The sequence below is a fragment of the Xenia sp. Carnegie-2017 genome, unplaced genomic scaffold, assembly GCF_021976095.1.
Source record: "Xenia sp. Carnegie-2017 unplaced genomic scaffold, XeniaSp_v1 HiC_scaffold_14, whole genome shotgun sequence".
In the NCBI taxonomy this organism is placed as follows: Eukaryota; Metazoa; Cnidaria; class Anthozoa; order Malacalcyonacea; family Xeniidae; genus Xenia; species Xenia sp. Carnegie-2017.
This window is the reverse complement of record NW_025813447.1, coordinates 12,699,209-12,723,227: the sequence shown is the minus strand read 5'-3', so window position 1 is coordinate 12,723,227 and position 24,019 is coordinate 12,699,209. Positions and strand designations below refer to the sequence as shown.

General features: G+C 34.2%; 7 protein-coding genes across 8 annotated transcripts; 2 read left to right on the top strand and 5 right to left on the bottom strand.

Moving 5' to 3' along the window:
• Positions 1–269: 269 nt before the first annotated feature.
• On the bottom strand, positions 270–4,519 carry LOC124434767 (TBC1 domain family member 10A-like). Its single transcript, XM_046984670.1, has 14 exons — positions 4,388–4,519; positions 4,049–4,278; positions 3,344–3,443; positions 3,164–3,271; positions 2,829–2,926; positions 2,614–2,680; positions 2,080–2,127; positions 1,946–2,011; positions 1,773–1,847; positions 1,612–1,673; positions 1,478–1,530; positions 1,169–1,247; positions 842–914; positions 270–757 (listed from the first exon to the last, which is right to left on the bottom strand). Exons 2-14 carry the CDS (start codon positions 4,186–4,188, stop codon positions 671–673), a joined length of 1,056 nt encoding a protein of 351 aa, XP_046840626.1. The 5' UTR covers positions 4,189–4,278; positions 4,388–4,519; the 3' UTR covers positions 270–670.
• Positions 4,520–5,082: 563 nt separating this feature from the next.
• On the bottom strand, positions 5,083–9,359 carry LOC124435044 (citramalyl-CoA lyase, mitochondrial-like). 2 transcript variants are annotated; one of them, XR_006944975.1, is made up of 9 exons: positions 9,053–9,359; positions 8,733–8,924; positions 8,482–8,671; positions 7,790–7,903; positions 6,774–6,827; positions 6,550–6,674; positions 6,165–6,265; positions 5,738–5,844; positions 5,083–5,225 (listed from the first exon to the last, which is right to left on the bottom strand). XR_006944975.1 is itself a non-coding variant. In XM_046984993.1 (8 exons), the coding sequence occupies exons 1-7, from the start codon at positions 9,266–9,268 to the stop codon at positions 6,170–6,172; spliced, it is 987 nt and encodes a 328-aa protein (XP_046840949.1). In that variant the 5' UTR covers positions 9,269–9,359; the 3' UTR covers positions 5,253–5,844; positions 6,165–6,169. The 2 variants fall into 2 exon arrangements, 1 of the variants encoding a protein (XP_046840949.1); XM_046984993.1 differs by lacking the exon at positions 5,083–5,225 and having other exon boundaries at positions 5,253–5,844.
• Positions 9,360–9,455: 96 nt separating this feature from the next.
• Positions 9,456–12,823, bottom strand: LOC124435300 (trimethylguanosine synthase-like). Its single transcript, XM_046985237.1, has 5 exons — positions 12,564–12,823; positions 12,383–12,437; positions 12,085–12,282; positions 11,743–11,908; positions 9,456–11,523 (listed from the first exon to the last, which is right to left on the bottom strand). Exons 1-5 carry the CDS (start codon positions 12,719–12,721, stop codon positions 9,512–9,514), a joined length of 2,589 nt encoding a protein of 862 aa, XP_046841193.1. The 5' UTR covers positions 12,722–12,823; the 3' UTR covers positions 9,456–9,511.
• LOC124434425 (structure-specific endonuclease subunit SLX1 homolog) lies at positions 12,798–14,060 on the top strand. The gene is made up of 4 exons (XM_046984319.1): positions 12,798–13,034; positions 13,229–13,280; positions 13,363–13,689; positions 13,806–14,060. The coding sequence occupies exons 1-4, from the start codon at positions 12,859–12,861 to the stop codon at positions 14,016–14,018; spliced, it is 768 nt and encodes a 255-aa protein (XP_046840275.1). The 5' UTR covers positions 12,798–12,858; the 3' UTR covers positions 14,019–14,060.
• A 1-nt stretch (position 14,061) lies between these two features.
• Positions 14,062–19,310, bottom strand: LOC124434424 (amyloid protein-binding protein 2-like). The gene is made up of 17 exons (XM_046984318.1): positions 19,088–19,310; positions 18,858–18,946; positions 18,373–18,527; positions 17,934–18,054; positions 17,625–17,796; positions 17,435–17,491; positions 17,258–17,290; positions 16,998–17,065; positions 16,515–16,620; positions 16,204–16,328; positions 15,934–16,019; positions 15,748–15,844; positions 15,368–15,452; positions 15,088–15,147; positions 14,834–14,939; positions 14,421–14,498; positions 14,062–14,349 (listed from the first exon to the last, which is right to left on the bottom strand). Exons 1-17 carry the CDS (start codon positions 19,205–19,207, stop codon positions 14,186–14,188), a joined length of 1,722 nt encoding a protein of 573 aa, XP_046840274.1. The 5' UTR covers positions 19,208–19,310; the 3' UTR covers positions 14,062–14,185.
• A 452-nt stretch (positions 19,311–19,762) lies between these two features.
• LOC124434426 (meiotic nuclear division protein 1 homolog) lies at positions 19,763–21,222 on the top strand. Its single transcript, XM_046984320.1, has 6 exons — positions 19,763–19,864; positions 19,968–20,033; positions 20,116–20,173; positions 20,378–20,493; positions 20,629–20,736; positions 20,821–21,222. Exons 1-6 carry the CDS (start codon positions 19,862–19,864, stop codon positions 21,085–21,087), a joined length of 618 nt encoding a protein of 205 aa, XP_046840276.1. The 5' UTR covers positions 19,763–19,861; the 3' UTR covers positions 21,088–21,222.
• Positions 21,223–22,165: 943 nt separating this feature from the next.
• Positions 22,166–23,944, bottom strand: LOC124434680 (GTP-binding nuclear protein Ran-like). The gene is made up of 4 exons (XM_046984564.1): positions 23,712–23,944; positions 23,543–23,627; positions 22,759–23,072; positions 22,166–22,671 (listed from the first exon to the last, which is right to left on the bottom strand). Exons 1-4 carry the CDS (start codon positions 23,739–23,741, stop codon positions 22,456–22,458), a joined length of 645 nt encoding a protein of 214 aa, XP_046840520.1. The 5' UTR covers positions 23,742–23,944; the 3' UTR covers positions 22,166–22,455.
• Positions 23,945–24,019: the final 75 nt, after the last annotated feature.

Sequence of the window (24,019 nt, the reverse complement as noted above, 5' to 3'; positions counted from 1 at the left end):
TGAACTTTCTGCACAAAGTTTATTTCGTTTAATAGTATATTTTTTTTCTCAAGTGTCTCTGCGGGCCGGATTGAGAGGCCTAACGGGCCACATCTGGCCCGCGGGCCGTAGTTTGGAGACCCCTGCTTTAGTTCATTGCAAATACAAGCAACTGCTGTGGTTATGTCAACAATAGCATATTGTAAACAAGTATTAAGTGAAAATCTTAATTTAAATTACAATAATCTCAATATAAAATAATGGTACATAAAATTATTTGTGCGATGCAATTAATAAATTCATCAATAAAAGTTTATTGATTCTTTTTATTAAAATATGCTAACTCCAAGATTAAGAAGATTAAGGTTTAAGAAAGAAAGATTTCATTGTTCGGACTCCAAGGATCCGATGTAATGGATTTTGAATATCAAAAAAAAACTTTGTTATATTTCTTTAGATAATGCCAATCAAACAATTAAATACTAATTTACACGATTATTTTTACACGCAAATAAAATCCACCTTTGGTCCATAAGTGGGAGATATAAAGAGCGAATGGTGTATAAACATAATAGACAAGGGGAGTACGACGCATAGATTGCCTAACGACTCGGGTAAGATATACAAGATATTTGTTGATGTTTGAACAGTTCAATTTTTTAAAAATTTGTTTTTAGACACTCTAACGTCGTCATCTCACAACAATTTCTCTGTTCTTCTTTTCACGAGATTTGTGTTCCCTTTCTATCAACTTCCCAGGTAAATCAAGATTTAAAATCTATAAAAATGACCGACGTTATTCAACGATTGACAAGAGAAAATTCTCTAAAACCAAAGATATACAAAAAAACCCCCAACATACTTCAGGAATCAAGTGATCTTCCTGAATTAAATCCTTTGGAAGGTTTCGCAATTTATCGTTCGTTTCAAACACCCTAAAAGCAGATGTATGCACACAATTCAGATGGTAACAAAAGAGAAAATGTCATGCAGCGAAACTAAATGGTGAAGATCAAAATATATATAAGATGATCAGAGTTAGAGGACATTGTGTTCAATTTAAGACAATAACGACAAGATGATGATTAGAAAGATCTGAAATGAGGATAGAAGCTGAGACAAAGAACGGAGACACTTTATCTCATTATTTAGCAAAAAATCACAACTATTACAAGTATAATGTCCATACCCTTCACATTCTTTCAAAACTGTCGGTGTTAGAGTAAGTTTTAGAATGGTAAATGCTGTCCTAAACAGCACCTTCACACCTAAATAACCGCTTATAATAATGAGCATCATCAGATGTAAAAACAAATTTAAAGGAAAGGAAGCAGACATGTTATAACCATCTAGCAATCTCTGTTTAACTTGCAAAAGGAGACGGACATACACGATAATATCACCATTTCTTTTTTTAAGGGAAATGAAGTATGTAGCTATTTATAAACAGCTTTTAGGAAAGAGAGATGAAAAGAAACACAATGAACTAGTCGTATACCTTCGCAAAAAAACATATCCCATATTCTGAGGACAGACGCAAATGGAAGATTTCTACACGACGTAAAAGAAACCAATAAACTTTCAATTTTTCAAAGTGTATTGAAAGAAAATACAACAAAATGAAAATATGACCTAGAATATAGACACATGAACCACTCAGTCATGTACATCAATGGATCAATGTGAAACTTTTCCTGATGAACAAAAAACATGGTTAGAAAATTACACAATTGTCACGTTTATAATGATAATTTACTGGAATCACAAAAACACTTAAGTCCTAACCACATTACCATATGCCTTGCCACAGAAGGAAGAACTTTGGGAAGTAATCCTTTAAATATTTCGCCTTCAAGACGAACAGCCTCCTATGAAAACATAAAGTCAATGAGCTATCACAGTATCCCTTTAGGAAAGAAAATAATTGAGCGAGATACTTTCGTACTTCTGTATATCTAAAACTTACTAGCTTTTCGCCATAATAACCTTTAACGTATTTCTCAAGCAACGAGACCAAACACCAAAACGCATCCTAGTATATAAAAATCAACTTACAAACTTTGAGAGCAGTTGCACTATGCGTTTCTGAAGTTTCTTTACCTCCGTGGTCATATGCATTAATAAAACAGCAGATATTGGAGCCATGGCCTATAAATAAATGGAAAACTGGTAGAACTGGAAGATGTCAAGAATCTGCATCATTATGAGATATAAATAAATTTTATTTTGGTTACTGTAAGAACTATTTAAGTCGGTTTTTCATTACATTTGCAGAGCCTTAAAAACAATGGATATCAAGGAAGCTTTTTACTATTTATGTAAAAGTTTTTAAGGCCTTAGAACCATCAGCAAATTGTTTTCTTCTAATTGCTAGGGATGTCTTCATCGGAACTTCTATTTAGGCTTTTGCAATTGACTTGTGAAAATGCAAACCTATACAACTTAAACATATTTCAGAGTTTCAGATGCAGAGTGTTTCAGAGAATTGTCTTAGAATAATGACACATCATATATTATTCACAATACAATTGTTAGAACCTAAATTTTGATCAATTTGAACTCCTTTTATTCCAATTTAAAACTTTACTGGAAGAAAATGTCTGCATATATTTAAACAAGGACTAATCACCACACCTGACAATAGCCAACTTCTGTATTATACAAAGAATAGGCTTTTAAAACAAGATGCAAGTCCTCTTGCCTGCAAATTGAAGAAAAATTATTGCTAATTTGCATACTTGCACACAACAAAATACTTTTATGTTATTTGAATGTATTTTTACGAGTAAAAAGCTCGTCAGAAATAACATCACAAGCATTTCTTAATGAAATATGAGAGATGTTCTAACCCAGAACCAGGTTTTGAAAACATGTCGTGAAATGGAAATGTCCGATCAAGATCTTTGACAATAACCTGGTCCCATTCCGAAGACAGAGAGATCAGATTCTGTAATAATCATCACAATATCAATATTCAAAGTAAATATTGTTGTGCTCACAACTACATAGGATACATGAACAAAACATGTCACCATAGCCTATATGAACGAGATGCAAATATAGATAAACAATAATGTCTTACGCCATTCTTGGTTATAGACACAGCATGTGAAAAAATTAAAAAAGAATGTTACAATGTACAAGTTGGTGTAAGTAAATCATGTTTCATATTAAAGAAACATACAGCAAATACTCCATGATTGGCTTCCTTCAGTTTATTTGCTCCACATAGATTTTGCCAAACTAAACCTCTCACTGCTGGTGGAATTCCTTTCCGACATCTCTCTTTCACCTGAAATTGTGTTTTTCTTTTAGATAAAAAAATTGTTTTCTTTAACCTTAAAATACCCAACAATCAACCAACTTTGGGATGGTTTTTCTTCATCCACATGTCCCAGTTCTTCGTCATTTTAATCCACTTTAGCTCTCTTTCACGAAGGACTTCCAAAGGCAGTGATGATTCCCTGTTATATTTGAAAAATGAGGCACCATGGGATAGTGTCAATATCACAAAGAGATGACAGAACAAAAAGTGAATTTCATTAATAATGTATATGAAGGGAATATAGGTATACAAAAGACTACAAAGTATCTGAACTCACTGGTTTAAACTCTTTTACCGACACTAGAACTATGTCACGACTTAAATAGTAATAGTTGAAAAAATGTAAAAAAAGACAGGACAATAAAATAAATTGGTGCTATTCCATACAAAACCTGAAATTGTATTTAGAGATTATACAATTTTACATTTACTTCCGTAAAAATTCGTAAAGAACAAAAGGCAATAAAATAGTTCAACTATGTTCTCAAATCTCAAGGGCATACGCACTAAGAGCACATACACTGTAGATTTGGGAACATGAAAATACATTTTTCTATTATCAAAAAACAATCATCTACGAGGACAAGTTCCCACTACAATCTGTATCATCAAACAAGTAATATAATGCTAAAAAATTTAAATCCATTCTCCACATATTTTTGTACCATATTATACTTTAGAAAGTAGGGTATAATACCTCGTAAAACCAGGATACTATAAGATTGAAATAGAACAAATACATACTCAACAGTCTTTGTCACTCCATCAGTGAAGCCGTATTTGTCTGTTTTTGGTTTACTTGTGTTGTCTGGCTCTTCAACATAATCGAAATCTATCCGCCGTATTGAATTCAATTGAACCGGTGAATCGTCGTAAAACTCCATCGCTATTTTTACAAGTGGCTAAGCGACTTAGAAATCTTTGCCAGGCTATTCATTGAGCAATTGTGTACCACTCGCCAAATGATTAAAACACTACAGAAATGACATTTCAACATGACAATCAAGTTATCAAAATACGATGACACCACGAAACTTTGAAACAATGAAAGCAAGGAATACATTTCGTTATCAAAGACCTTACCTTTACTAGATCAAATAGCAATATCAGTGGTTGATATTGTATTTTATAGAAATTTCGCACGGCATTTGGTACAATTGTTAATATCGAGATAATTCAAAACAAATGTTTACAGTTTGTGTTCACACAAGTGCGCATGCGCTTATGAAAATATTTAAAAAATACAAACCAGGTGCGGAAGAGGTGGGGAATTAGTATATGAAAACGAACCAGTTACCAGGCTTCGACTGGCTTAATATCAAAAGGCATTTTGAAAGCCATTCCTGTCAGGGATTTCATGACTATTAAGTAGCATTAAATATTCTTTAATTCAAATTTTTTTTTGATTGCTGCAAAATCTGTGAAAATAGATCAAGACAGTCTTTGCAATGACGTATCCTTAATTCCGAAAAAGAATGGTATATAAGAAATCACTGTCCTTCATCTCCTTATAATTATGTCATAGTGAGAATGGTAAGACGTCAATCATCAATGCAAATTGTTACTACAAAAAGATGTTTTACCACCTAAAGTTGGGGGGATTTTGCATTGTTTACCCCATGTCAGATGCAATAATTTTGCTTGCTAAAAATATGCGAGAACAGTGTTTCACAGACATTTCCATTGGAACTGACGTCACTGTATATTGTTTTGAAATGCGTTCTTTTCCGTGTTTTATAATGAGACATCATCATTATTCATTTCTTTAGAAATCAATTGTTTTTCAAAGATGGGTTTTTTTCGTTCGGTAGGCCGGTTTCCCTCATCTTTAGAGAATCATTCTAAGAATAACAAAAAAGGGTGGCCATGTCTGGAACCTGCAGTAAGGATTGTGTGATTATTGGGTTGGATTCCTGATCCACTAAAAGAAACAAGAATAGAGACGCAGTTTTATGTTCGTGCTCAATTGAAACACACTTAAACAATTCTTATTTATGCAATCAGTTACATCATTACCATAAGTTTATAGTCTATTAAATTTATTTATATCATTTTTCTTATTCAGATCGAATTAAAATTTTCTAACTTAACGTTTGAAAATGCATGGCTTCAATTTAGACTATGACAATGGCTCGGCATAATAAATGTCATTACAATAAAAACTGTAAAGTTGAGCACCAGGTACTACAGTCCCACCGTGAAGATTGAAGTTTATGAAATCGGTATTCGTGACATCACAGGTCATTGGATACAACATGTAAGACAAATGCATTCGCTTAGACATTTCTCGTAAGAGCCTTCATACTGCTTTGTGCATTACTTCGGTTATTTGGTCATAAAAGTTCAAAAGACATTGTCCGCTTTATTGTAGACACGAATTATAAAAATTTTAGTCTTTAGTATTTGCATACTGACATCCATCTTTTGCCCAACCTTGGAGAATGATGCGTTAAATCCATTTTCATTTAATTAAAGTAGAATCGGGATTTTTCTTTGTCGCATAAATCCTTCATCACTCCTCATTCTCTAGATTAAAAATCCTAGAAATCAAAATGCAAAAGATTGCAACGATCCCAACGAAAGACTTCTAATTGCAATTGCAAACACTCTAACTCAGAACTATAGAATTTACAGAACACATCGCTTATTCGCCCTAGTTTATTCAAAATTGTTAAAAAAATTAAGATGTTTTCTTTCCGTTTTGCTTTGCAGGAAGTTAAACTGCGCTCTAATACCATGCATTTTTTATTTTTGAATGATCTATGTACATTTATACCTCACACACTGTAAACACTTCCACAGTTCACACAGAAACAGCGCATGTGCATTTAGATAATTTCTTAAACGGATATTTTAATACCTGAGTCAACTCGAGTTTTCAATTCTGACCACTGAGAGAATATTGTAAGCCTGCTTTACGAGCGGCATGTCTATCATTTGATCACGAAAAGTTATTGCACCCTTTAAAAATGATAAAAAAATAGATTTATGTCAAACGTGTTTTCACTTGTCATATTGTCATATCCAACCTCAATCGTCTTGTGTTTATGACATGGTACTTTCACTTGAGAAAACTGCAAAGGTATGAGGCTTTATACAGAAGTAATTGTCTTACGATTCCTTTCTTCGATTCCTTTTCAAATTTCATCGTACATGTCTTAACTTGTCTTGTGTTTATGTCATACATGTTTTCACTTGAGAAAACTGCAAAGGTATGTGGCTTTATACAAAAGTAATTGTCTTACGATTCCTTTCTTCGATTCCTCTTCAAATTTCGTTACCAAACTTCTTGCCCATTCAATCTTTTCCGACGTAGGTGAGAAAGCAGCATTCACTACATTTATTTGGTTAGGATGAATAATTTGTTTACCTACAACATTAAAATTCAAAATTATGTGAAAATTAAGGCATCTTACATCCACATCTAAATGGTTATGTTTCAAAAACAATTTTGGAGCATTGAACCTACCGGTAAATCCCATTCTAGCACCTTCTGCTGCCTCTTCCTCAAGTCCATCTAAATCTTTTAATAATATAACAACATGTGAATGTTTTATAATACATTTAAATTTATTGTTGTTTTTGGATTTTCATAACATGATCGATCAAGTGATTTTTGTTAGATTATGAAAGTCAAAAAGATCTAGATCACATGCAGAAGTAGACTCGAGCGTATTAAGAGCGTTCGTTTGTAAAGTTCACTCTACTCCCCTCTACAAATACTGCACTCTCTACTCCATTCACTGTCATCCACTCCCTTCATTCTCCTTCACTTCACTCTACAACCTCCTCCTTCATTGACTCCATTTCATCACACCATCCTCGACATGCATCGCCATCATGCGCCATGATTTAAATCGATCATAGATCATGCGACATTTCGATGATCGAGACTCGATGATTTGATCATGCATCCCGATCCATTTCGAGACGATCGCGATATGATGCATCGATGATTTCGAGACTGATCAATCCGATGATGATCGATGATATCGATCATTTTCGCGATCATTTCATGACGATCATGGCATCCGAGACGATCATTTCAATCTGCGCCACTTCATCACCATCATTCATCCATCTTCATCATCTCACCACCACTTATCTCTACACATCCCTTCACTCTACACCACTCACTTCACTCTACACCCTCCACCACTCCACACCACCACTTCCTCTACACCACTCCACTCCACTCTACACCACTCCACTTAACTCTACACCACTCCACTTCACTCTACACCACTCCACTTCACTCTACACCATTCCACTCTGTTTGTCCACAGTTTAAATGTCCGTGGATTGTCTTGTTGTCCATTTTGCTATAAGACATGGAAGGAGTGCCATGTCAGGCAAAGAAAAGTCAGTGAAGAAGCGTAATTGAGTAAAGTTTTGAATGTAATTGTGACGAAGCTTAGGCATTCCCTAGAAGGATAGCGGGACAGGAGCTGAAAAATAGACAGGATATGTAAAAGAGAAACATACCTTTGTAGTTAATATGAACCATGTCAATAGCCTGAAGACCATAGGCTTTGCAATGAACAACAATTGCCTGACGAGCAAACATCAATTCTTTGGCATCACGAGTTCTTGTTGCACCTGGATAAACAGTAAATCATTCTAATTTACAATAGGCTTTTGTTATGCTGATTCCAATTGGTCATGATGAAATAGAGATAATGTTGCTGGTGATGTTGGTCATAATAATGGTGAAGGTAGGGGTGATGTTGCTGTTGATGTTAATGTTGATTTTGGAAATGGAAATTGTGATGTTGATTGTAATGGTTAAGGTAATGGTAATGAGTGAAGATGTTGGTAATGGTGGCTATGGGCATCCATTGAAATGGAATGATGTAGATCAGTGGTGCAGCCAGCCTGCAAGTTTACATCCAGGCTACCCCACTAGTGCAAATGACAGGGGTATGGATGTTGATATGGCATGTATGCCCAATGCAATAGTTAGGGAACAAATATTCATAAGTTGATTTTAAAATTTAATATTTTTCCAAATTATAACATGCATATATCAATATTTCCTCCCCAATTATCATTCTGGAGCAACTGTTGCACTGGTAATGAGGATGATGGAGTTGAGGTGGTTGCAAGGCAAGTAAATTAAACACAAAATAAATAAGTATTCGAAAAGTGATATAATAGCAATATGAAGACATACTAACCTATATTGGCAAAGAAATCATCTGAACCAAACACAACTGCTTCGAGATTAAAGACATTTGACTGATCAACTCCTGCCATAACAATATCTCGAAGATTTAGTAATCCAAGGGCAGATTCGATAAAAATTATGAGTGAGATCTTTCTGTTTGAATTTTGTAATTTAGCTACATGTGAGATTCTTTCATTGACCTGAAGAAATTTAAATTATAAAATAGGAAAATAAAAGAAAATAAGGAAATTTTCTACCAACCCATTCCAACTGATGAACATGTTCAACTTTGGGAACAAGTATGGTACTTGGTATCTTTGTTCCACCTAAAAGAACTTGCATGTCCTCAGTTGCCAGTTTCTTGGCATCAACAGAATTAATCCGCACAGCAACCTCACTGGAACCAAACGATGATTTTTCCAAAGCATTTGAGATAACTTTTCTTGCTTCAGCCTAACAAAAATTGATTACCGTACAGAGTATTAACAAACTCATATCCAGTCATAAACTATGATCTACTATCTATATATACCCATTTACTGTTGTGCGCACAAGATACCTTTTACATAAGTATGATGTACCTTACGATTGAGAGCAACACCATCCTCGCAATCAAGAACAACTATGTCCGCATTCAATCCAAAAGCCTTCGCGATCTTTCTTTCATCGTTACCAGGAATGTAAAGCAAGGATCTTCGAGGTCTGAGATCACCCTCCACGCTCGACGAGTGCATATGGCGTAAGCAAAGTCCGCAAACATTCCGTAAAGAATCAGCTACTCGTACACGAAACATCATTTCTTTGGGCTTCCTTCTTTATTTCTCAACAGAGTTTACAGAACTGACGTCCGTCAGTGCTAACCCTGTGCAAACGTAACCGTTACTGTTGTTTATCTTGTTTTTGTTCCCTATTTTTCATCAACCAAAATAACATGACACTATGCAATTCGACGAAAGAAGGCAAAAAAATGAAATACATCACAACGAACAAAAACAGATTTTATTCGCAATTCAAAAAAAAATAAAAAAAAGTCAAAACTTCTACAATACATTTGATCGTTGGTGTTTATTTCTAATTAATTCACCGAAATATGCGGTGATTGTCTTAACACGTCTATTCAAAAGATTCTGTTCGATTTCAACTTTCCCATCAACATCAGCAAGAGACGTCAATTGCTCAACGTTCGTATTCTTTGGAACAAAATATGCAATGTTATTGGTGATCGTACGGGTTAAATCAAAAATCCTGTATCCGTTCATTGGTATCATAGTTTGAAGATCAAAAACTGTTGAATCAGAATATCCGGGACCTCCCCATGGTGGACTTAAGAATACGACATCTGCGCATAGAGTTGGTGCAAGCTTCATGTAGTCTCCAACAATAAACTCTATCCTATCTGAAACTCCATAAATACAAGCGTTATGTCGCGCGAATTCTATTTTGACCGGGTCAATATCGATTGCTATTACCCGTTCGCACGTGAAAGCAAACTGTATTGCATTACCTCCCACACCACAGAACGCATCAATAATGAGATCACAACGACATCTGTATGCGATATGTTTCGCTATACGTTCTGGTGTGACAGAAAACCAAGCTTCATCATCCATTTTTATACCTTCGTCAATACGGGAAAACAAACGATAACGTTGATGCCAATACTTTGTCAAACCTTGCCTCGATGGACGAGTTTTGTAGTTTTCACCGATTATATGATCACTACCACAATATTCCTCCTTCATTGTATCAAACTGGCTATTCGTGTATTTTTCTATACTTCGTGTCTCTCTGCTGTTATTGGTCTCTGTACTCTCCTCGAAACTAGACAATTCTTCCTTTTGTAGTACTTCCTCTTTCTTTCTGTCATTCCCTAAATTTGAAGTCGAAAGATTAGCCTCATCATCTTGCGTCTGTGTATGAGAACTTTCATCGTCAAAGGAATAGTTTTCGTTGTATAAGCAATGTGCTTGAATTGAGTCCATTGGAAAATTTTTCAGAGAAAAACATTCTCCATTGAATGTCAAACGAGCATGTTCGTACTTTTGATGGCAAGCAAGTGAGTTGGTTCCAGAAGCAGTCTTAAAACCTAAAAAATTGTAAACATCATGCTTTGATTTTGGGGCTAATGTCCTGGGTTCATCAATTCTCAAGTTTTCATTCTTTTCACTCTGTCTTAAATTATTATCTGCCTTCTTGTTAACTTGACGATCAGGCAGTGAGTTATTATCTTGATTTACTTCACCCTCGTTCTCCTGCAAACACGTGACAGTGGTTTTTCCCTTGGAAGTAATATGGCACATGGAATCAACAGATTGAGTCGGATTTTTCTGAGAATTTGTTTTAAGCACATCTTTATGATTGCTTAAGATACATTCTTCGTGTGACATAGTAGGATTATACTGACATACTGGATTGCCATTATGCTTTGAATTAGAGCAATGGTTGAACTTCTCTTTACAGTCTTTATCAGGTTGTACCACACCATTCAGGTCTTCATCAGGTTGCACCACACCATTCAGGTCTTTATCAGGTTGCACCACACCATTCAGGTCTTTATCAGGTTGTACCACACCATTCAGCTCTTTATCAGGTTGTACCACACCATTCAGCTCTTTATCAGGTTGTACCACACCATTCAGGTCTTTATCAGGTTGCACCACACCATTCAGGTCTTTATCAGGTTGTACCACACCATCCAGGTCATAACGATAACCATGCTCATACCAATAATGATATTCTGCAAAGTAGTACGCACAAACTTCATCCATAAGTTTTCTCCACAAAAATAGCGTCTTACTCTCCATTAACGATACGTCTTCTTCCATGGTAACATTAACAGTGTTCAGTAAATATTCTTGTTTGGGTGGAGTAACTTCAGGGTAAAGTGCATTCCAGCTTTTTAAAGTTAGCTCATAGCCATATCTCTTCCAATAATTTAACCAGTCATTGCCACCAGGAGACTTGGAACTAAACCTATCACATGAATCATCATCACAGACTGGTTTATTGCAACCCAGTGAAGATGAATCATTCTTTTTGAGTGTGATGCACCCTGTTCAAAAAAATCATGAGTTTCACAGTTAGAGGTAATGGATTGTTCACACACTTCATCTTTGAGAACAGACATTGTAGTTGTTTTACAGTTGAGGTGTAGTTCAATTCCACTGGAAAATAGACAACATTTTCCACATTTTCCTCATTCAAATCTTTCTTTTCAAGAAGAAAAACATCGTCATTTTTCTTTTTCTCTTTACTACTGATGTCCTTGCCTAATATGTTATGATTCTTGCTTTCAAAATCATCAAGAGTAGTGTCGCCAACAATAATGTTATTCTCTTCTTGAAATGTACTCTCACATTCACTGGGATGAATCTGTTGGACCACTCCTTTTTGCTTCTTTTTTTCTTCTTCTTGTTCTTTTTGCTTTTCTTTGGACCCTGCAAAATGTGCAATACCCATGTAAGTTGATTCATTTGACAACTCTGATTTGATGAAGACAAATAAAGAAATATTGGTAAAGTTTGTAAACATAAATCTTGAGCAAGAATAGATAAAAGTATTAAATTTATGCAATGTTTTTATCATTATGAACCTGCAATGGACAATAAAGTACCTCAGCACATTGTGGAAAGCTTGCTGGAAGAGCAAAGGAAGTTGGAAGACCCATTTGTTTCATCACTTTGAATTCTTCATCTTCCCCTAATATCATTGATAAATGTTGATCATCATCTGCAGTGCATTTAAGATTAAATGCCAAATCAGATGATATATGTTCAATTTCACATGATATGCTGTTTTTAATGACATCTTCCTGCAATATATTTTATAATGATCTGTACAACAAATTTTGACATAAATGCTGAAAATGGAATTTCTGTTGTCAGAGCTGAAAAAGGGCACTATGACAGTACCTTGTGCTTTTTATGCTTTTTTTCACTCAAGAGGTCTGTGTCACTAATGGAGAAACTTAAATATTATAAAAAATTCATTTCAAAGAAACATATATGGCAAAATAAGTTGTAATTTATAGGAAAACATGTCAAAACAACACAAAAATGACATTATGACAAAATGGTGTAAATTGTAATGTACCTTAAAAGAGAACGGCTAAATACTACATTAATGCATTCGTCAAATACGTCTGAAAAAAGTTCTATGCACAAAACATGACAATAACGTGTTCTCGCATGATCCAGTTGTTTAATTTCTGTGGTAAATTCACACCAAACGTCACTAAGATTTTTAGCCATGCGTTTGTAAAGTCAAAGTTTATAAAGAACGTGAGCCATCGGTACTGTAAAGAAGAACCCAGCGGTAGAATAATGAGCGCCATTGTCTTATTGTCTAGCGTAAATTTAAACTTCGTGAATCGTGATTCATAAACAGCATGATATGTGAGGAAGAAAGCAGATTTTATGGCTGCTATTTATTGTACAGTCTAAATCCGAAGTACAAAGGAAGAACATACATTGGGTTTACGGTTGATCCAAACCGAAGGATACGACAACATAACGGTGGAATCGAAAAGGGGGGAGCGCACAAAACCAGCAAACGAGGACCTTGGTAATTGAACTGAGCAGCGTATATTGCGTTGAGAAAAAAATGAAAACCTGATATCATTGAGAAACAACTTTTGTAACACTGACTTAGGAAAGCACTTTACTATGCACTATGTTGTTTTAGCATTCTGTGATCCATTGTCTTTCCTGAAAACCATCGCTGAAAAGGTGTAATGACACTTTTTCTCTCATATGTAGGGAGATGATCCTCACAATTCACGGTTTTCCCAATGAAATTTCCGCTTTGCGAGTAAGGAGTAGAACATATAAAATGGCTTATATTATATTCCCAGCCAAGTTTAGTATTGTAAAAATCTTTATCCTTATTTTAGTTTGAATGGGCTTGGCAGCATCCCATGAAAAGTAGACGATTGAAGCACGTGGTTGAAAAGAAAAAATCGTCTGAAAAGAGTGTGCAATTTTGTTTTCGTGTTCTCACAGAAATGTTGCGCGTAGGGCCCTGGAACCGACTACCATTAACGATACGTTGGCTGAAAGACGAATATATGATGGACTTTGATACGTTGAAGCAACCTCCAATACATATGCCTATAGTATATGGGTCCATTCCAAGTTGGAAGAAACCAAAATCAGCAGACATTGCGCGCGAAGAGGAGCTTGAAACGAAAACTTGTTGTATATGCAAAGATTTGCTAACTGTAAGATTGCATGTCTCTTAAATGTGTTTTTTTCCATCTTCACACACGAGTTTTATTGGCAATTATATTTCGTTTAGTGTTACGTCTTTTTAACGTTTTCACGATATTATTTTAAGAATAAAGAGGACGTTTTGCGATGTCTTCACTCTGACTGTGATATGTTATCTCACATTCGATGTCTTGCACAAACGTTTCTCACCGCAAGAGGAGAGGATGAGAACTTTTGCATTCCTTTGGAAGGCGATTGTCCCAGTTGTGGACAAAATCTACTATGGGGTCAAATAATAAGACATCAGGATCAGTTAAAGAATAAAAAACAAAATATATGATAGGCTATTGTGTTGAATGATGCCTTTATCTAACAACGATGCATTCATTACCAAATTATTTTATTTTGTACATATACACAAATAACATTTCACTAAATTATAATCTCTCTATTTACAAATATAAATTTATCATTTTCATTGCACTTATGCTTAAATAAAATTTGTATTTAGTCCATTTTTTCAAAAAATTCTCGAATTATGATTTCGGTAGTTTTATTTTCATGTTGTAAAGTATTCACGTTTGCGTTAACTTCTGAATCGGATTTATTTTTTCGTAATTCGTGCCATCTGTCCAACACGTGACTGTAATTCAACATAGCTTCAAAATTTCCTGAATTGAAAAGAAATTTTCGTTCAGAAACAACAATTACGACAAATATCACATCGTTAAACATCACTTACCTGTACTTTTATATATATGAATTAAGCCTCTGTAGTCATATTCTAGCCCGCTGTAACCATCACCAAACAACATTCGACCTGTTCAATTATCGCAAAATGTTTTTTTAAACATTGCTTTTATCGATACTCGGTACTTGTTCTCTTAGACAATTGACATAAGGAATGTATAAAAATAACGAAAACCTATAGACATCAATCTATTGAGAACTTTCAACGCCTGAACACTATATTAATCTCACTAATGCATTAGTGTATATATTTTGCTGTTAGACATTACGTCAAATTCTAAGAAGTTAACTAAATTTAGTGCTATAGTAACAAAGATACGTCACATGTGCACGTAACTGACAATACTAAATGCAGCTGTGGACTTAGCACAGTGTTGAAAAGACTTGAAACAGTCACCTACTTACCAATGGCAATCGAACGAATATACAGTTTTTCAGCTTTCTGAAACATATTCATATCATAGCTGTACAATGATGCTAGATGACCCAAAGACAACGCCACTTCAAAGTCCTTAAATAAGAAAAATAAGACATTGGTGAATATAAAACAGCGTTCGCAAATTGACTAACTACGATTCAACGATAGAATGAAAAAAATTGAAATACTACTAAATGATGATTCCAAGAGTTATTAATCAATTATCAATGCACCAATATACCTGAGCCCCAAGCAATCTTTCCTTTATATCAATGGCTCTCATATGCATTTGTTCGGCTTCCTAATGTAAAAGAAACAAAAAATCTGTCATTAACTGACAAACACAAATTTCAAAGCAATCTCTCGGATCAGGCGAAACTTTTTGAGCAAGAAAAGATCATTGGCTCACAAGTAGTTTCTACATCAACATGAGTGTGTATTATGTGAAAGTAAAGGAAATTCAAGTTGAATATAAAAAAGTGACGACAATGTGTAAAAAGTTATGTTTTCATAATACTCACACGAAAGCGCTTCATTGATTGATAAAGTCTGCCCAGATTACCAAAATGTTTTGCTATTTGAACATTGTCTTCACCAAATGCTCTCCTAATAATAAAGAAATGTTACATGTTTGTAAATGTAGATCGTCCAGGTTGGTATAGTCCTGAGAAGGGTTGTTCTTGTTGTTGTTGACTGACGTTTCGACAACCTTAACGGTAGCCATCTTCAGAGTCAAAAACTGACTGGACGATCTACATTTACAAACATGTAACGATACTCCCGGGTTCAAACCATTTACTTTAATAAAGAAATGTGCTACATAGATTTCATATGATACTCATGTTGATAGAAAACTCAGTATAGCATGAAAAAAAAACACCAGGCAAGATCGTCAAATTACCTGGCAAGGAAAAGAGAAGAAAGATGCAACTTTAGGGCTTCGTTAAGCTTTTCCTTTTCCAAATCAAGGTCGATTGCAATTTCCTCAAGTATTAAAGCTGAAAACGAAAGTCGTGTTTTTTATTCAGTTACGCAATCATTCATTCAAATGTCTCATAAAAATCATTAAAATTGCAGCATAAGTTACCTTTAACTCTGTTTGCTGACGCCAAATGCAGATGATCAGGTGGTAACAGTTTCAAAAAAATGTTTATGGCCATTTGTGCATGGCACCTACAACATCATCAAATCAAAGTAATTTGGCTATCTGTATTTATGTCATACGTAGTTAGGATGGTTTGCAATTGACATTCAACAATTCTCAGTTCATCAAATGTAAATGAGAAAACAAAAAGAAACAGATTAATTGACGCTTGCTTATGCTTAAAATTTGAAAAAAAATAAGTGCTAAAAATACCTTGCGCGATCAAAATCTCCAGTGCTATATTCATTGACGTATAAAGCATAAGCAAGATCCTCGTGAGCCATAGCTACAGTAAGATTGCTGCCACCAAATAGATTTTGTCGAATCTTTAGTACATCCTATAAAGTACGGAGTATAAATGTAAATGTTCACTTTAAAGAACAAGAAAAACGACAAAAATAATTTTCCTTTAATCACCATTAAATTTGTTAATTTGAGAGTAAATTTTCAACAAGACGTTTTTGATCACGCAGAGACTTCCAGTAACATTTCAACAAAACTTTAAAATGCATTAATATACTTACCTCATAAACCTTGACAGCAGAATCGACGGAGTCGACATTAAGAAGATAAAAACCATAGTCTACTAAGCAACTAGCAGAAATTGGATGTTCTTCACCATATCGCTCTCTACAGTAAATGTTCAATAAAGCAATGTTCTCGTCTAAGCATCTATTTTATACGGTATAACCACGCACGAATAAAGTCTAGGATAAATTGTGATGAAGCAACACAGTTGATCATCAGTCATAAAGAGTGCAATTAAACAATGTACAATGTAAATGAATACAATACTGTAACCATACAGAAAAAAAACGTATGCAATGGCTTAACTACAATTTATAAGCAAATAGCGAGTACAATCAGTGAAAGGAAAGGGCACGCAAAACACAAAATATTTGTAAATGCATTGTAGTAAATAATCATCCAACTCATAAAATTTTGTATATGAACATTAGCAAAACCATAGATGACAGGAGGCATTCGATATCTTCATAAAATCTTACTTGGAAAGTGCAACTGCGTACGTGATTAATGAAGCTGCCTTTCGAAACTTTCTTTTTACCACACAAGCCTATAACACGTGTGTGTATGAATAGTAATAATCTCATTTAAAGTTTTATTATAGTTATTGGTGGTATATAAGTAGTAAAATTGTAGTAATTTCAATGTGCTGCTTTATAGAAATTAAAATAAATCAAAATCTTTTCAAGTTATTCAAACAATATCATCTAAGTTTCCCATAAAAATTTTATTCATAAATTACCTTTGATGCAATTCGCAAAATTTCGATGATAGTCTATAGACAAATGAAAACAGTAAATTAAAATGACAAATGTTATTTAGATGCATATAGTTGGCAATCCCAAACATTAATAAAATTTAAAATAGATAAGATAAGAGCACTCAAGTAAACTTGAACATCCTGCAACCTCTTTCTAACCTTAGGATGAAGCCGTGAGGTTACTTTAGGAAGAAGTTTAAGAGAAGCTTGATAGGCCTGTAGGACAAAATAAAAATAATGCTAAGTTATTTCTCGTAGGATGTATATGAAAACATGTATTTCTTGCACAGAAGATTGAGCAGCCACTCCATATGCTTTCAACATTAAACAGATTATCAAACTGCATAACCTCTCTATAGTGATTCATGGCAAACCATAGTTGACATTTTCCAAGAGCAATTGTTGCCCAGTTGACATCAATGGTTGATGAACTTTCCAAATGGCTTGCCAACTCAACTGCTTTCTCATATGAATCTTTTGCCATGCAAAACTGACAGCTTGCAGCCCTTATATACATTAATCTAACAAAAACAGAAAAATACAAAATTATTGTACATCACATGAAGTAAAGCTTAAAGAACAACTAATGAATTGTCATATATATTTCATGTTAGACAAAAACAATAGTCATTAACATATTTATACAGGGTCAACTAACCTCACATGACATAGTAATACAATTTTATATGGCACAGGTGTCAATGCTTTGCAAAGCATTAAAACACAATTGAAAATTTTATCTGCACCACAATACCAGCCCATCTCGACAAAGAAGTTACCTGCAATAATAAAAAACAAACCTGTAAAAAATAGTCCATGAGCCGTTAACAAAAGTATACATTTCATATTTGTCAATGTAGATCATCCAGGTTAGTAAAGTCCTGATGACTGTTGGCAATGGTGTAGACTGATGTTTTGACAAACTTAGCAGTAGTCACCTTGACTCTGAAGATGGCTATCACTAAGGTTGTTGAAAGGCCCACTCTACATCAGCACAAACAGTCATTTTTATTACTCTACTAACCCGGATGATCTACATCCACAAACATGTAACAATACTCCCAGGTTCAAACCATTCACAGTATAAGTTTCTTTACCAAGCGATATGCCATAAGGAACAAAGCGTTCACATGCTTCCCAATTTCTTAGTCTTAGGAAAGATTGAACACATGCATTAAATTTTTCGTTTAAAATGAATGCGACATTTATTCCATTGTCCAAGAGATGCTGCAGGGGCTTGTAAAGTTGTAGTCTGAAATATTTAACAAATTGATTATTGCAAAGAATGTTGAGAAATAAAGGAAAAAGTCTCAAATTACAAAATGACTTGTGTTTGACTCCAGTTGTTTCATCAACATGACTTACATTTTTTTACAATCAGAGTTTAGTCATTATAATATTCAGGCACAAATTTAGCACAATTCAATATTCAATCATTCAGGATCATATTGGTTATAAGTTATAACATGCTGGTACCTAGGATGCCCAAAAGCTTTATCTGATGTCTGCCAGATTTTACTATAACATTTGATCTTGTACCGACAAAGACTGGAAATTTTCATTTTTAAAGCACAAAGTGTACCTTTTTTCATTTGCTCGAGCTAATGGTATCACATTGTCCAGGCGAAGAAGCTCTGAGGAAAGTGGTTTTATCTGCCCACGATCGTACATCTCACAAGAAGAAAAAAAACAAAAAGATAGCAACATCATAGACAAAACTATTATCCAAAGCAAAACTACATATGCAAACAAAAAATTACCATCTATTTGTCTACATTGATAATCGAAACTATAAATAATATTCTTTCATACCTTTCTGTAAACATCGCATTTCAAGTGGCCAGGAAGCTCTCGAATACTTCTCAACAAAAATTCATGATTCTTTACGACTGCATTAATTGACAGATCGTACAACGTGCAACACGAAGCCATAAATGAAGCTTGATGTTAACAGAAATTGTAACGATACAATTATTCTAGCATACGAATGCACATTTATCGATCAAAATGACAATAGCTGACTCCCGTGACAAACATTTATTGTTTACGTCATTAATGAATATGTCACCAGGTGACGGTCCATCGAGACCAATCGAGACCCTGCCGAAACCATGGCCGACCTCGGGTAACTGGTCCTGTCCTGACCACTGGGCCACACCGTACTTCTATATACCGGTTGGTTGAATAGAGTTTCTCAGAGTTTCTTGTTTTTATGGTTGGTAATCAGGTGTCCAAGCACTGAAAACAACTTTACTAGACCGGGGGTTCAGGAAATGGTCTAAAATTTCTACCCGAATGCCATACACGAATTTTAGATAAAATTTAACAATCATGAACAAATATTGAGAAACGTACTTGTCTTTTAATGAAAAGATCATCGAATATAGTAAAATATATATTTAATACAATGACAGCGCACTGTTAAAGTCAATGGTTTTTACCAATGGTTAAAGGTTAAAGTATAATTTAGTGATAATCAGGACACGTAAGGGGGGGAGGGAGGGAATGTAAAAGCATTTTCAAACTCTCAAGCCTGATTTTGTAAAGATGTTTTGATCACAAAATGTGAAATATACTATAAAAATAATGGTAAGAAAATACTCTTAAGTAAAAGTAAAAACGTCGAGCTTTTTGCTTTGAATATGTAAGCTTTAAATTTGCTTTAAATATTGCATTTATTTGTTTTTCAAAGTCGAGAAAACGAGGTTTGAGCCTGGACGAGAAGAGAAAAAGAATCATGGACATATTTTTTGATACGGTAATTTATGAGATTACAGCAACTGTAAAATACTGACGTTTAAATAAGAAAACCAATCTTTCTTTCTTTTTTTCTGGAGCAGAAGGATTTTTTTCAATTGAAAGAAATTGAGAAGATTGCTTCAAAAGAAAAAGGCATAAGTACGTTTCAATAAATAAATAATTATAAACTATGTAATTATTAAACAATGGTAAACGTAAAAATGTGCTATTATTTTGTGTAGGCTTATTTTTGAGATTATTGATTGGTTTACAACAGCTTATGTAACCATTCAACAAAATTATCATTTGCCAAATCAGAACTTGATGAAGGCTACAGTTTTTTCTCAACACACCTTCATCTAGATAGTATGGTTGTGAAGGAAATTGTTCAAGGTTTGGTTGATGACAATCTTGTAGACACTGAAAAAATTGGGACTTCAAATTATTTCTGGTCTTTTCCAAGCAAAGTTGTGAATTCTGTGAGTTTAATTGACAGCATTTTAGTATATAGGTCTGCAATATGGTAACTTTCTTTCTATTCTAAATGTTAAAATTTTGCAGGATTTACGATAAAATTTGTTAATTACCATTTGATGATAGCCTCACTCTTTTAGAAAAAAACTAAACTGGAACAGTTAAAAAACAACATTAAAACATTAGAAAATAAGAAAAAGCAACTTATTGACAACATTGATGAAGCCAAGATGACCAGAGTGAATAATGTAAGTAATTTAAGGTGCTTACGAAAATGTGTTTTGATAAATCAAGTTTTGTTTCATGTCTGTCACCAATTGTCATGCTGTTAGGAGGAACGTGAAGAAATTCTTAACGACTTGGTAATAAAAGAAGAGCTTAATTTAAAATTGGCTAAAGATCTCGAGAAGTACAAAGAATGCGATCCTGAAGTAATAGAAAAAATGAGTGAAGAGGCTAAGATTGCACAAGAATCTGCTAACCGTTGGACAGACAACATTTTTTCTATAAAGTCTTGGTGCACGAAGAGCTTTGGTGTAGATGAGAAGGCAATTGATAAGAATTTTGGGATCCCTGAAGACTTTGACTATTTGGAATGAGACCCATTTACATAAATTTATTTGTTGAACGTTAGGCTTTTAGCAATTTGTTGTATTTCAGGAAGTATCATTTCAAAAAAATTAATTTAATTATTTTGCACATTAAAATTAATTCTTTTCAATTAACTGAAAAAAGCTGCTCTGAAATTATTGTTTACATCTGAGTTTGCATTAGCAAATATAAATTACATTATTTTATCCATCATTGGAATACTTTAAAAATCTGAATGGTATGTATTGATTGTACTTAATACAACAATATTCACAAATCATCATCATCATCAGGAAGAGCAGTTTTATGTGCTTCAATAAGGTCAGCTTCAATCTGTTGTTTTTGGGTAGCATCCATCTGCACTTTAGGTGGTAATAATGCAGCCATTTCTGTGAACTCAAGATTTGGTTCACCAGTTAGCTTACATACCAACCACAAAAATGGCTTTTCAAAGTTGTAAATGCTTTTAGCACTGATGTGGAATCATCATACTTGATGTAACTCCTCAAGAAACGTACAAAAATTTCCCAACTTCTGGATTGTGAGAAATGTCCCATCTGCATTTTTATGTATTTTCTTTACATTAACATAAACGAGTTTTTTCGGATGAATTAATCATAAGTATTTGTTCAATGAGGCTACCCAGATAAATTTTGGGGCCGATGCAAAAAATTTTATATTCACTAGTGTCGAATGACGTGAATATCGGACCAAAGTCTTTTTGCCTAATATTTCCATGCCTTTACTTAAACAAAGAACAAATTGAAAAGCACAACTTATGCCAGCTTCTACATAATCAAATGCGTATAAAATATAAACAACACCTGGAATCATGCTATAAGCATTTCAGCTTAAAATTTTACTACTCACAATTGTTAATTTTTATAAACTTAGCAAAGCAACAAGGATTTACTATTAATGGCTGAAATAATCTTGCATGTGCATAAGGATAGCAAACGTGCTTTTGAAGTCTTCCCAAGTCCTGTTGTACGCCATCTTTCACATATAAATCTACATCAAAATGGCCAATGACCACAGATTATGATTTCAATTTCTTTAGTCTTGTTATGTAGAATGAAGATCATGGAAAACTAAATACTGGAACTTTATTCAAGTTATTTTTCTAGGAACCTTAATTCCAACAATTACTCTTTCAACATCTTACAAAAGTCTTATTGAAATAAAACTGAAATTTTCCAATGAACATATCTTTTTATGAAATTATTATTTAAGTTTATCAAAAGCTCACACTGAGGTAACTGGAGCAAATATCATCCATTGATTAATCTATTTTCTCCACAGTTGGAATACAATTATCTTTAGAATGTTGCTTACTGCTCCTAATACTATGACAAAAGATATTAGAAATACAATGTTCACAAATCATCATCATCATCAGGAAGAGCAGTCTTCTGTGCCTCAATAAGGTCAGCCTCAATCTGTTGTTTTTGGGCAGCATCCATCTGCACTTCAGGTGGTAATAATGCAGGCATTTCTGTGAACTCAAGATTTGGTTCACCAGTTAGCTTACGTGCCAACCACAAAAATGGCTTTTCAAAGTTGTAATTGCTTTTAGCACTGATGTCATAGTACTGAAATAAACCAAAGAAAAAAAAATAAACAATTATGAATAAAAAAAGGTGAAGAATAATTGTAGTAATACAAAACAAAAATTCTACCTGAAGATTCTTCTTTCGATGAAAAGTAATGGCTTTAGCTTTGACCTTTCTATCTTTGACATCAGTTTTATTACCACACAACACAATAGGAATATTTTGGCACACACGCTCAAGATCTTTATGCCAGTTGGGGACATTTTTGTACGTTACTCGAGAAGTTACATCAAACATGATGATCCCACACTGTCCTTGGATGTAGTAACCATCACGAAGACCACCAAACTTTTCTTGACCAGCTGTATCCCAAACATTAAATCTTATTTTTCCACATGTCGTGTAGAAATCAAGAGGATGTACTTCCACTCCAAGAGTTGCTACAATAAAATTTTAAATATACTCTTAATAGAAGAATTGAAAAGACAGAAAAAAGGAAACACAAAGAGAAAATTTCAAGACAGGGGGGACAATTTTCAAAATAACTGACATTTTGCCAACTGATAATCATGGTTAGTGCTGCCTACAAAGATCTACTTAATGGTTACCAGTTGGTTGCCACCCCCCAACTCTTGTGTAATATTTTTAAAGGGTAAATCCGCAAACAAGATACTGTAGATGACAAAAAACTAGGCAAAGAATGAATACAACCCAATTTCTTATGGAGTTCCATGCCTTACTTGCTCTCAGCTGTTGATCCAAAACAAAAACTCAGCACAAAAAATATACTCAAAAATGAAAATACCTTACCAGATATATATAAAATAACCAGTATTTAATTAAATTTCCACCTCACCCTTCGATAAACACTTCTATAATGATTAAAGATTTCTATAATCATCTCACATACCCACATATTTTTTCTCAAATTCTCCGGTCATGTGTCGTTTTACAAATGTAGTTTTTCCAGTACCACCATCTCCCACAAGAACTAACTATAACAGACACAATGAAAATTCAATAAATCAGTAAATGAAGAATTCGTCGTTTCAAGCAAGTTAAAGCAAAATCATACTTACTTTGAATGTTGCTACGGGCGATTGATCCATAATAAAGTACAGACCTTGAATACACAAATGTAGAGGTTTTTAGTCGGTTCTTAATTGGTGATGTGAATAGAATGCAGACAATTATATTCAAAAATTCCGAAGGATTGACATGGATTCTTTTCACGTCGAAATCAGGCTTTAACCGACTCGTTTCAGACAAACGCTTTCGAAATGGCAAATCCACGCGAAATAGCCCGCCTTTTGCCGTACGACCCAATGGGTCTAGGAGCCCGAGGTCTGAGGCTATTACTGTTAGTTGATTACCTATATTGCCATAT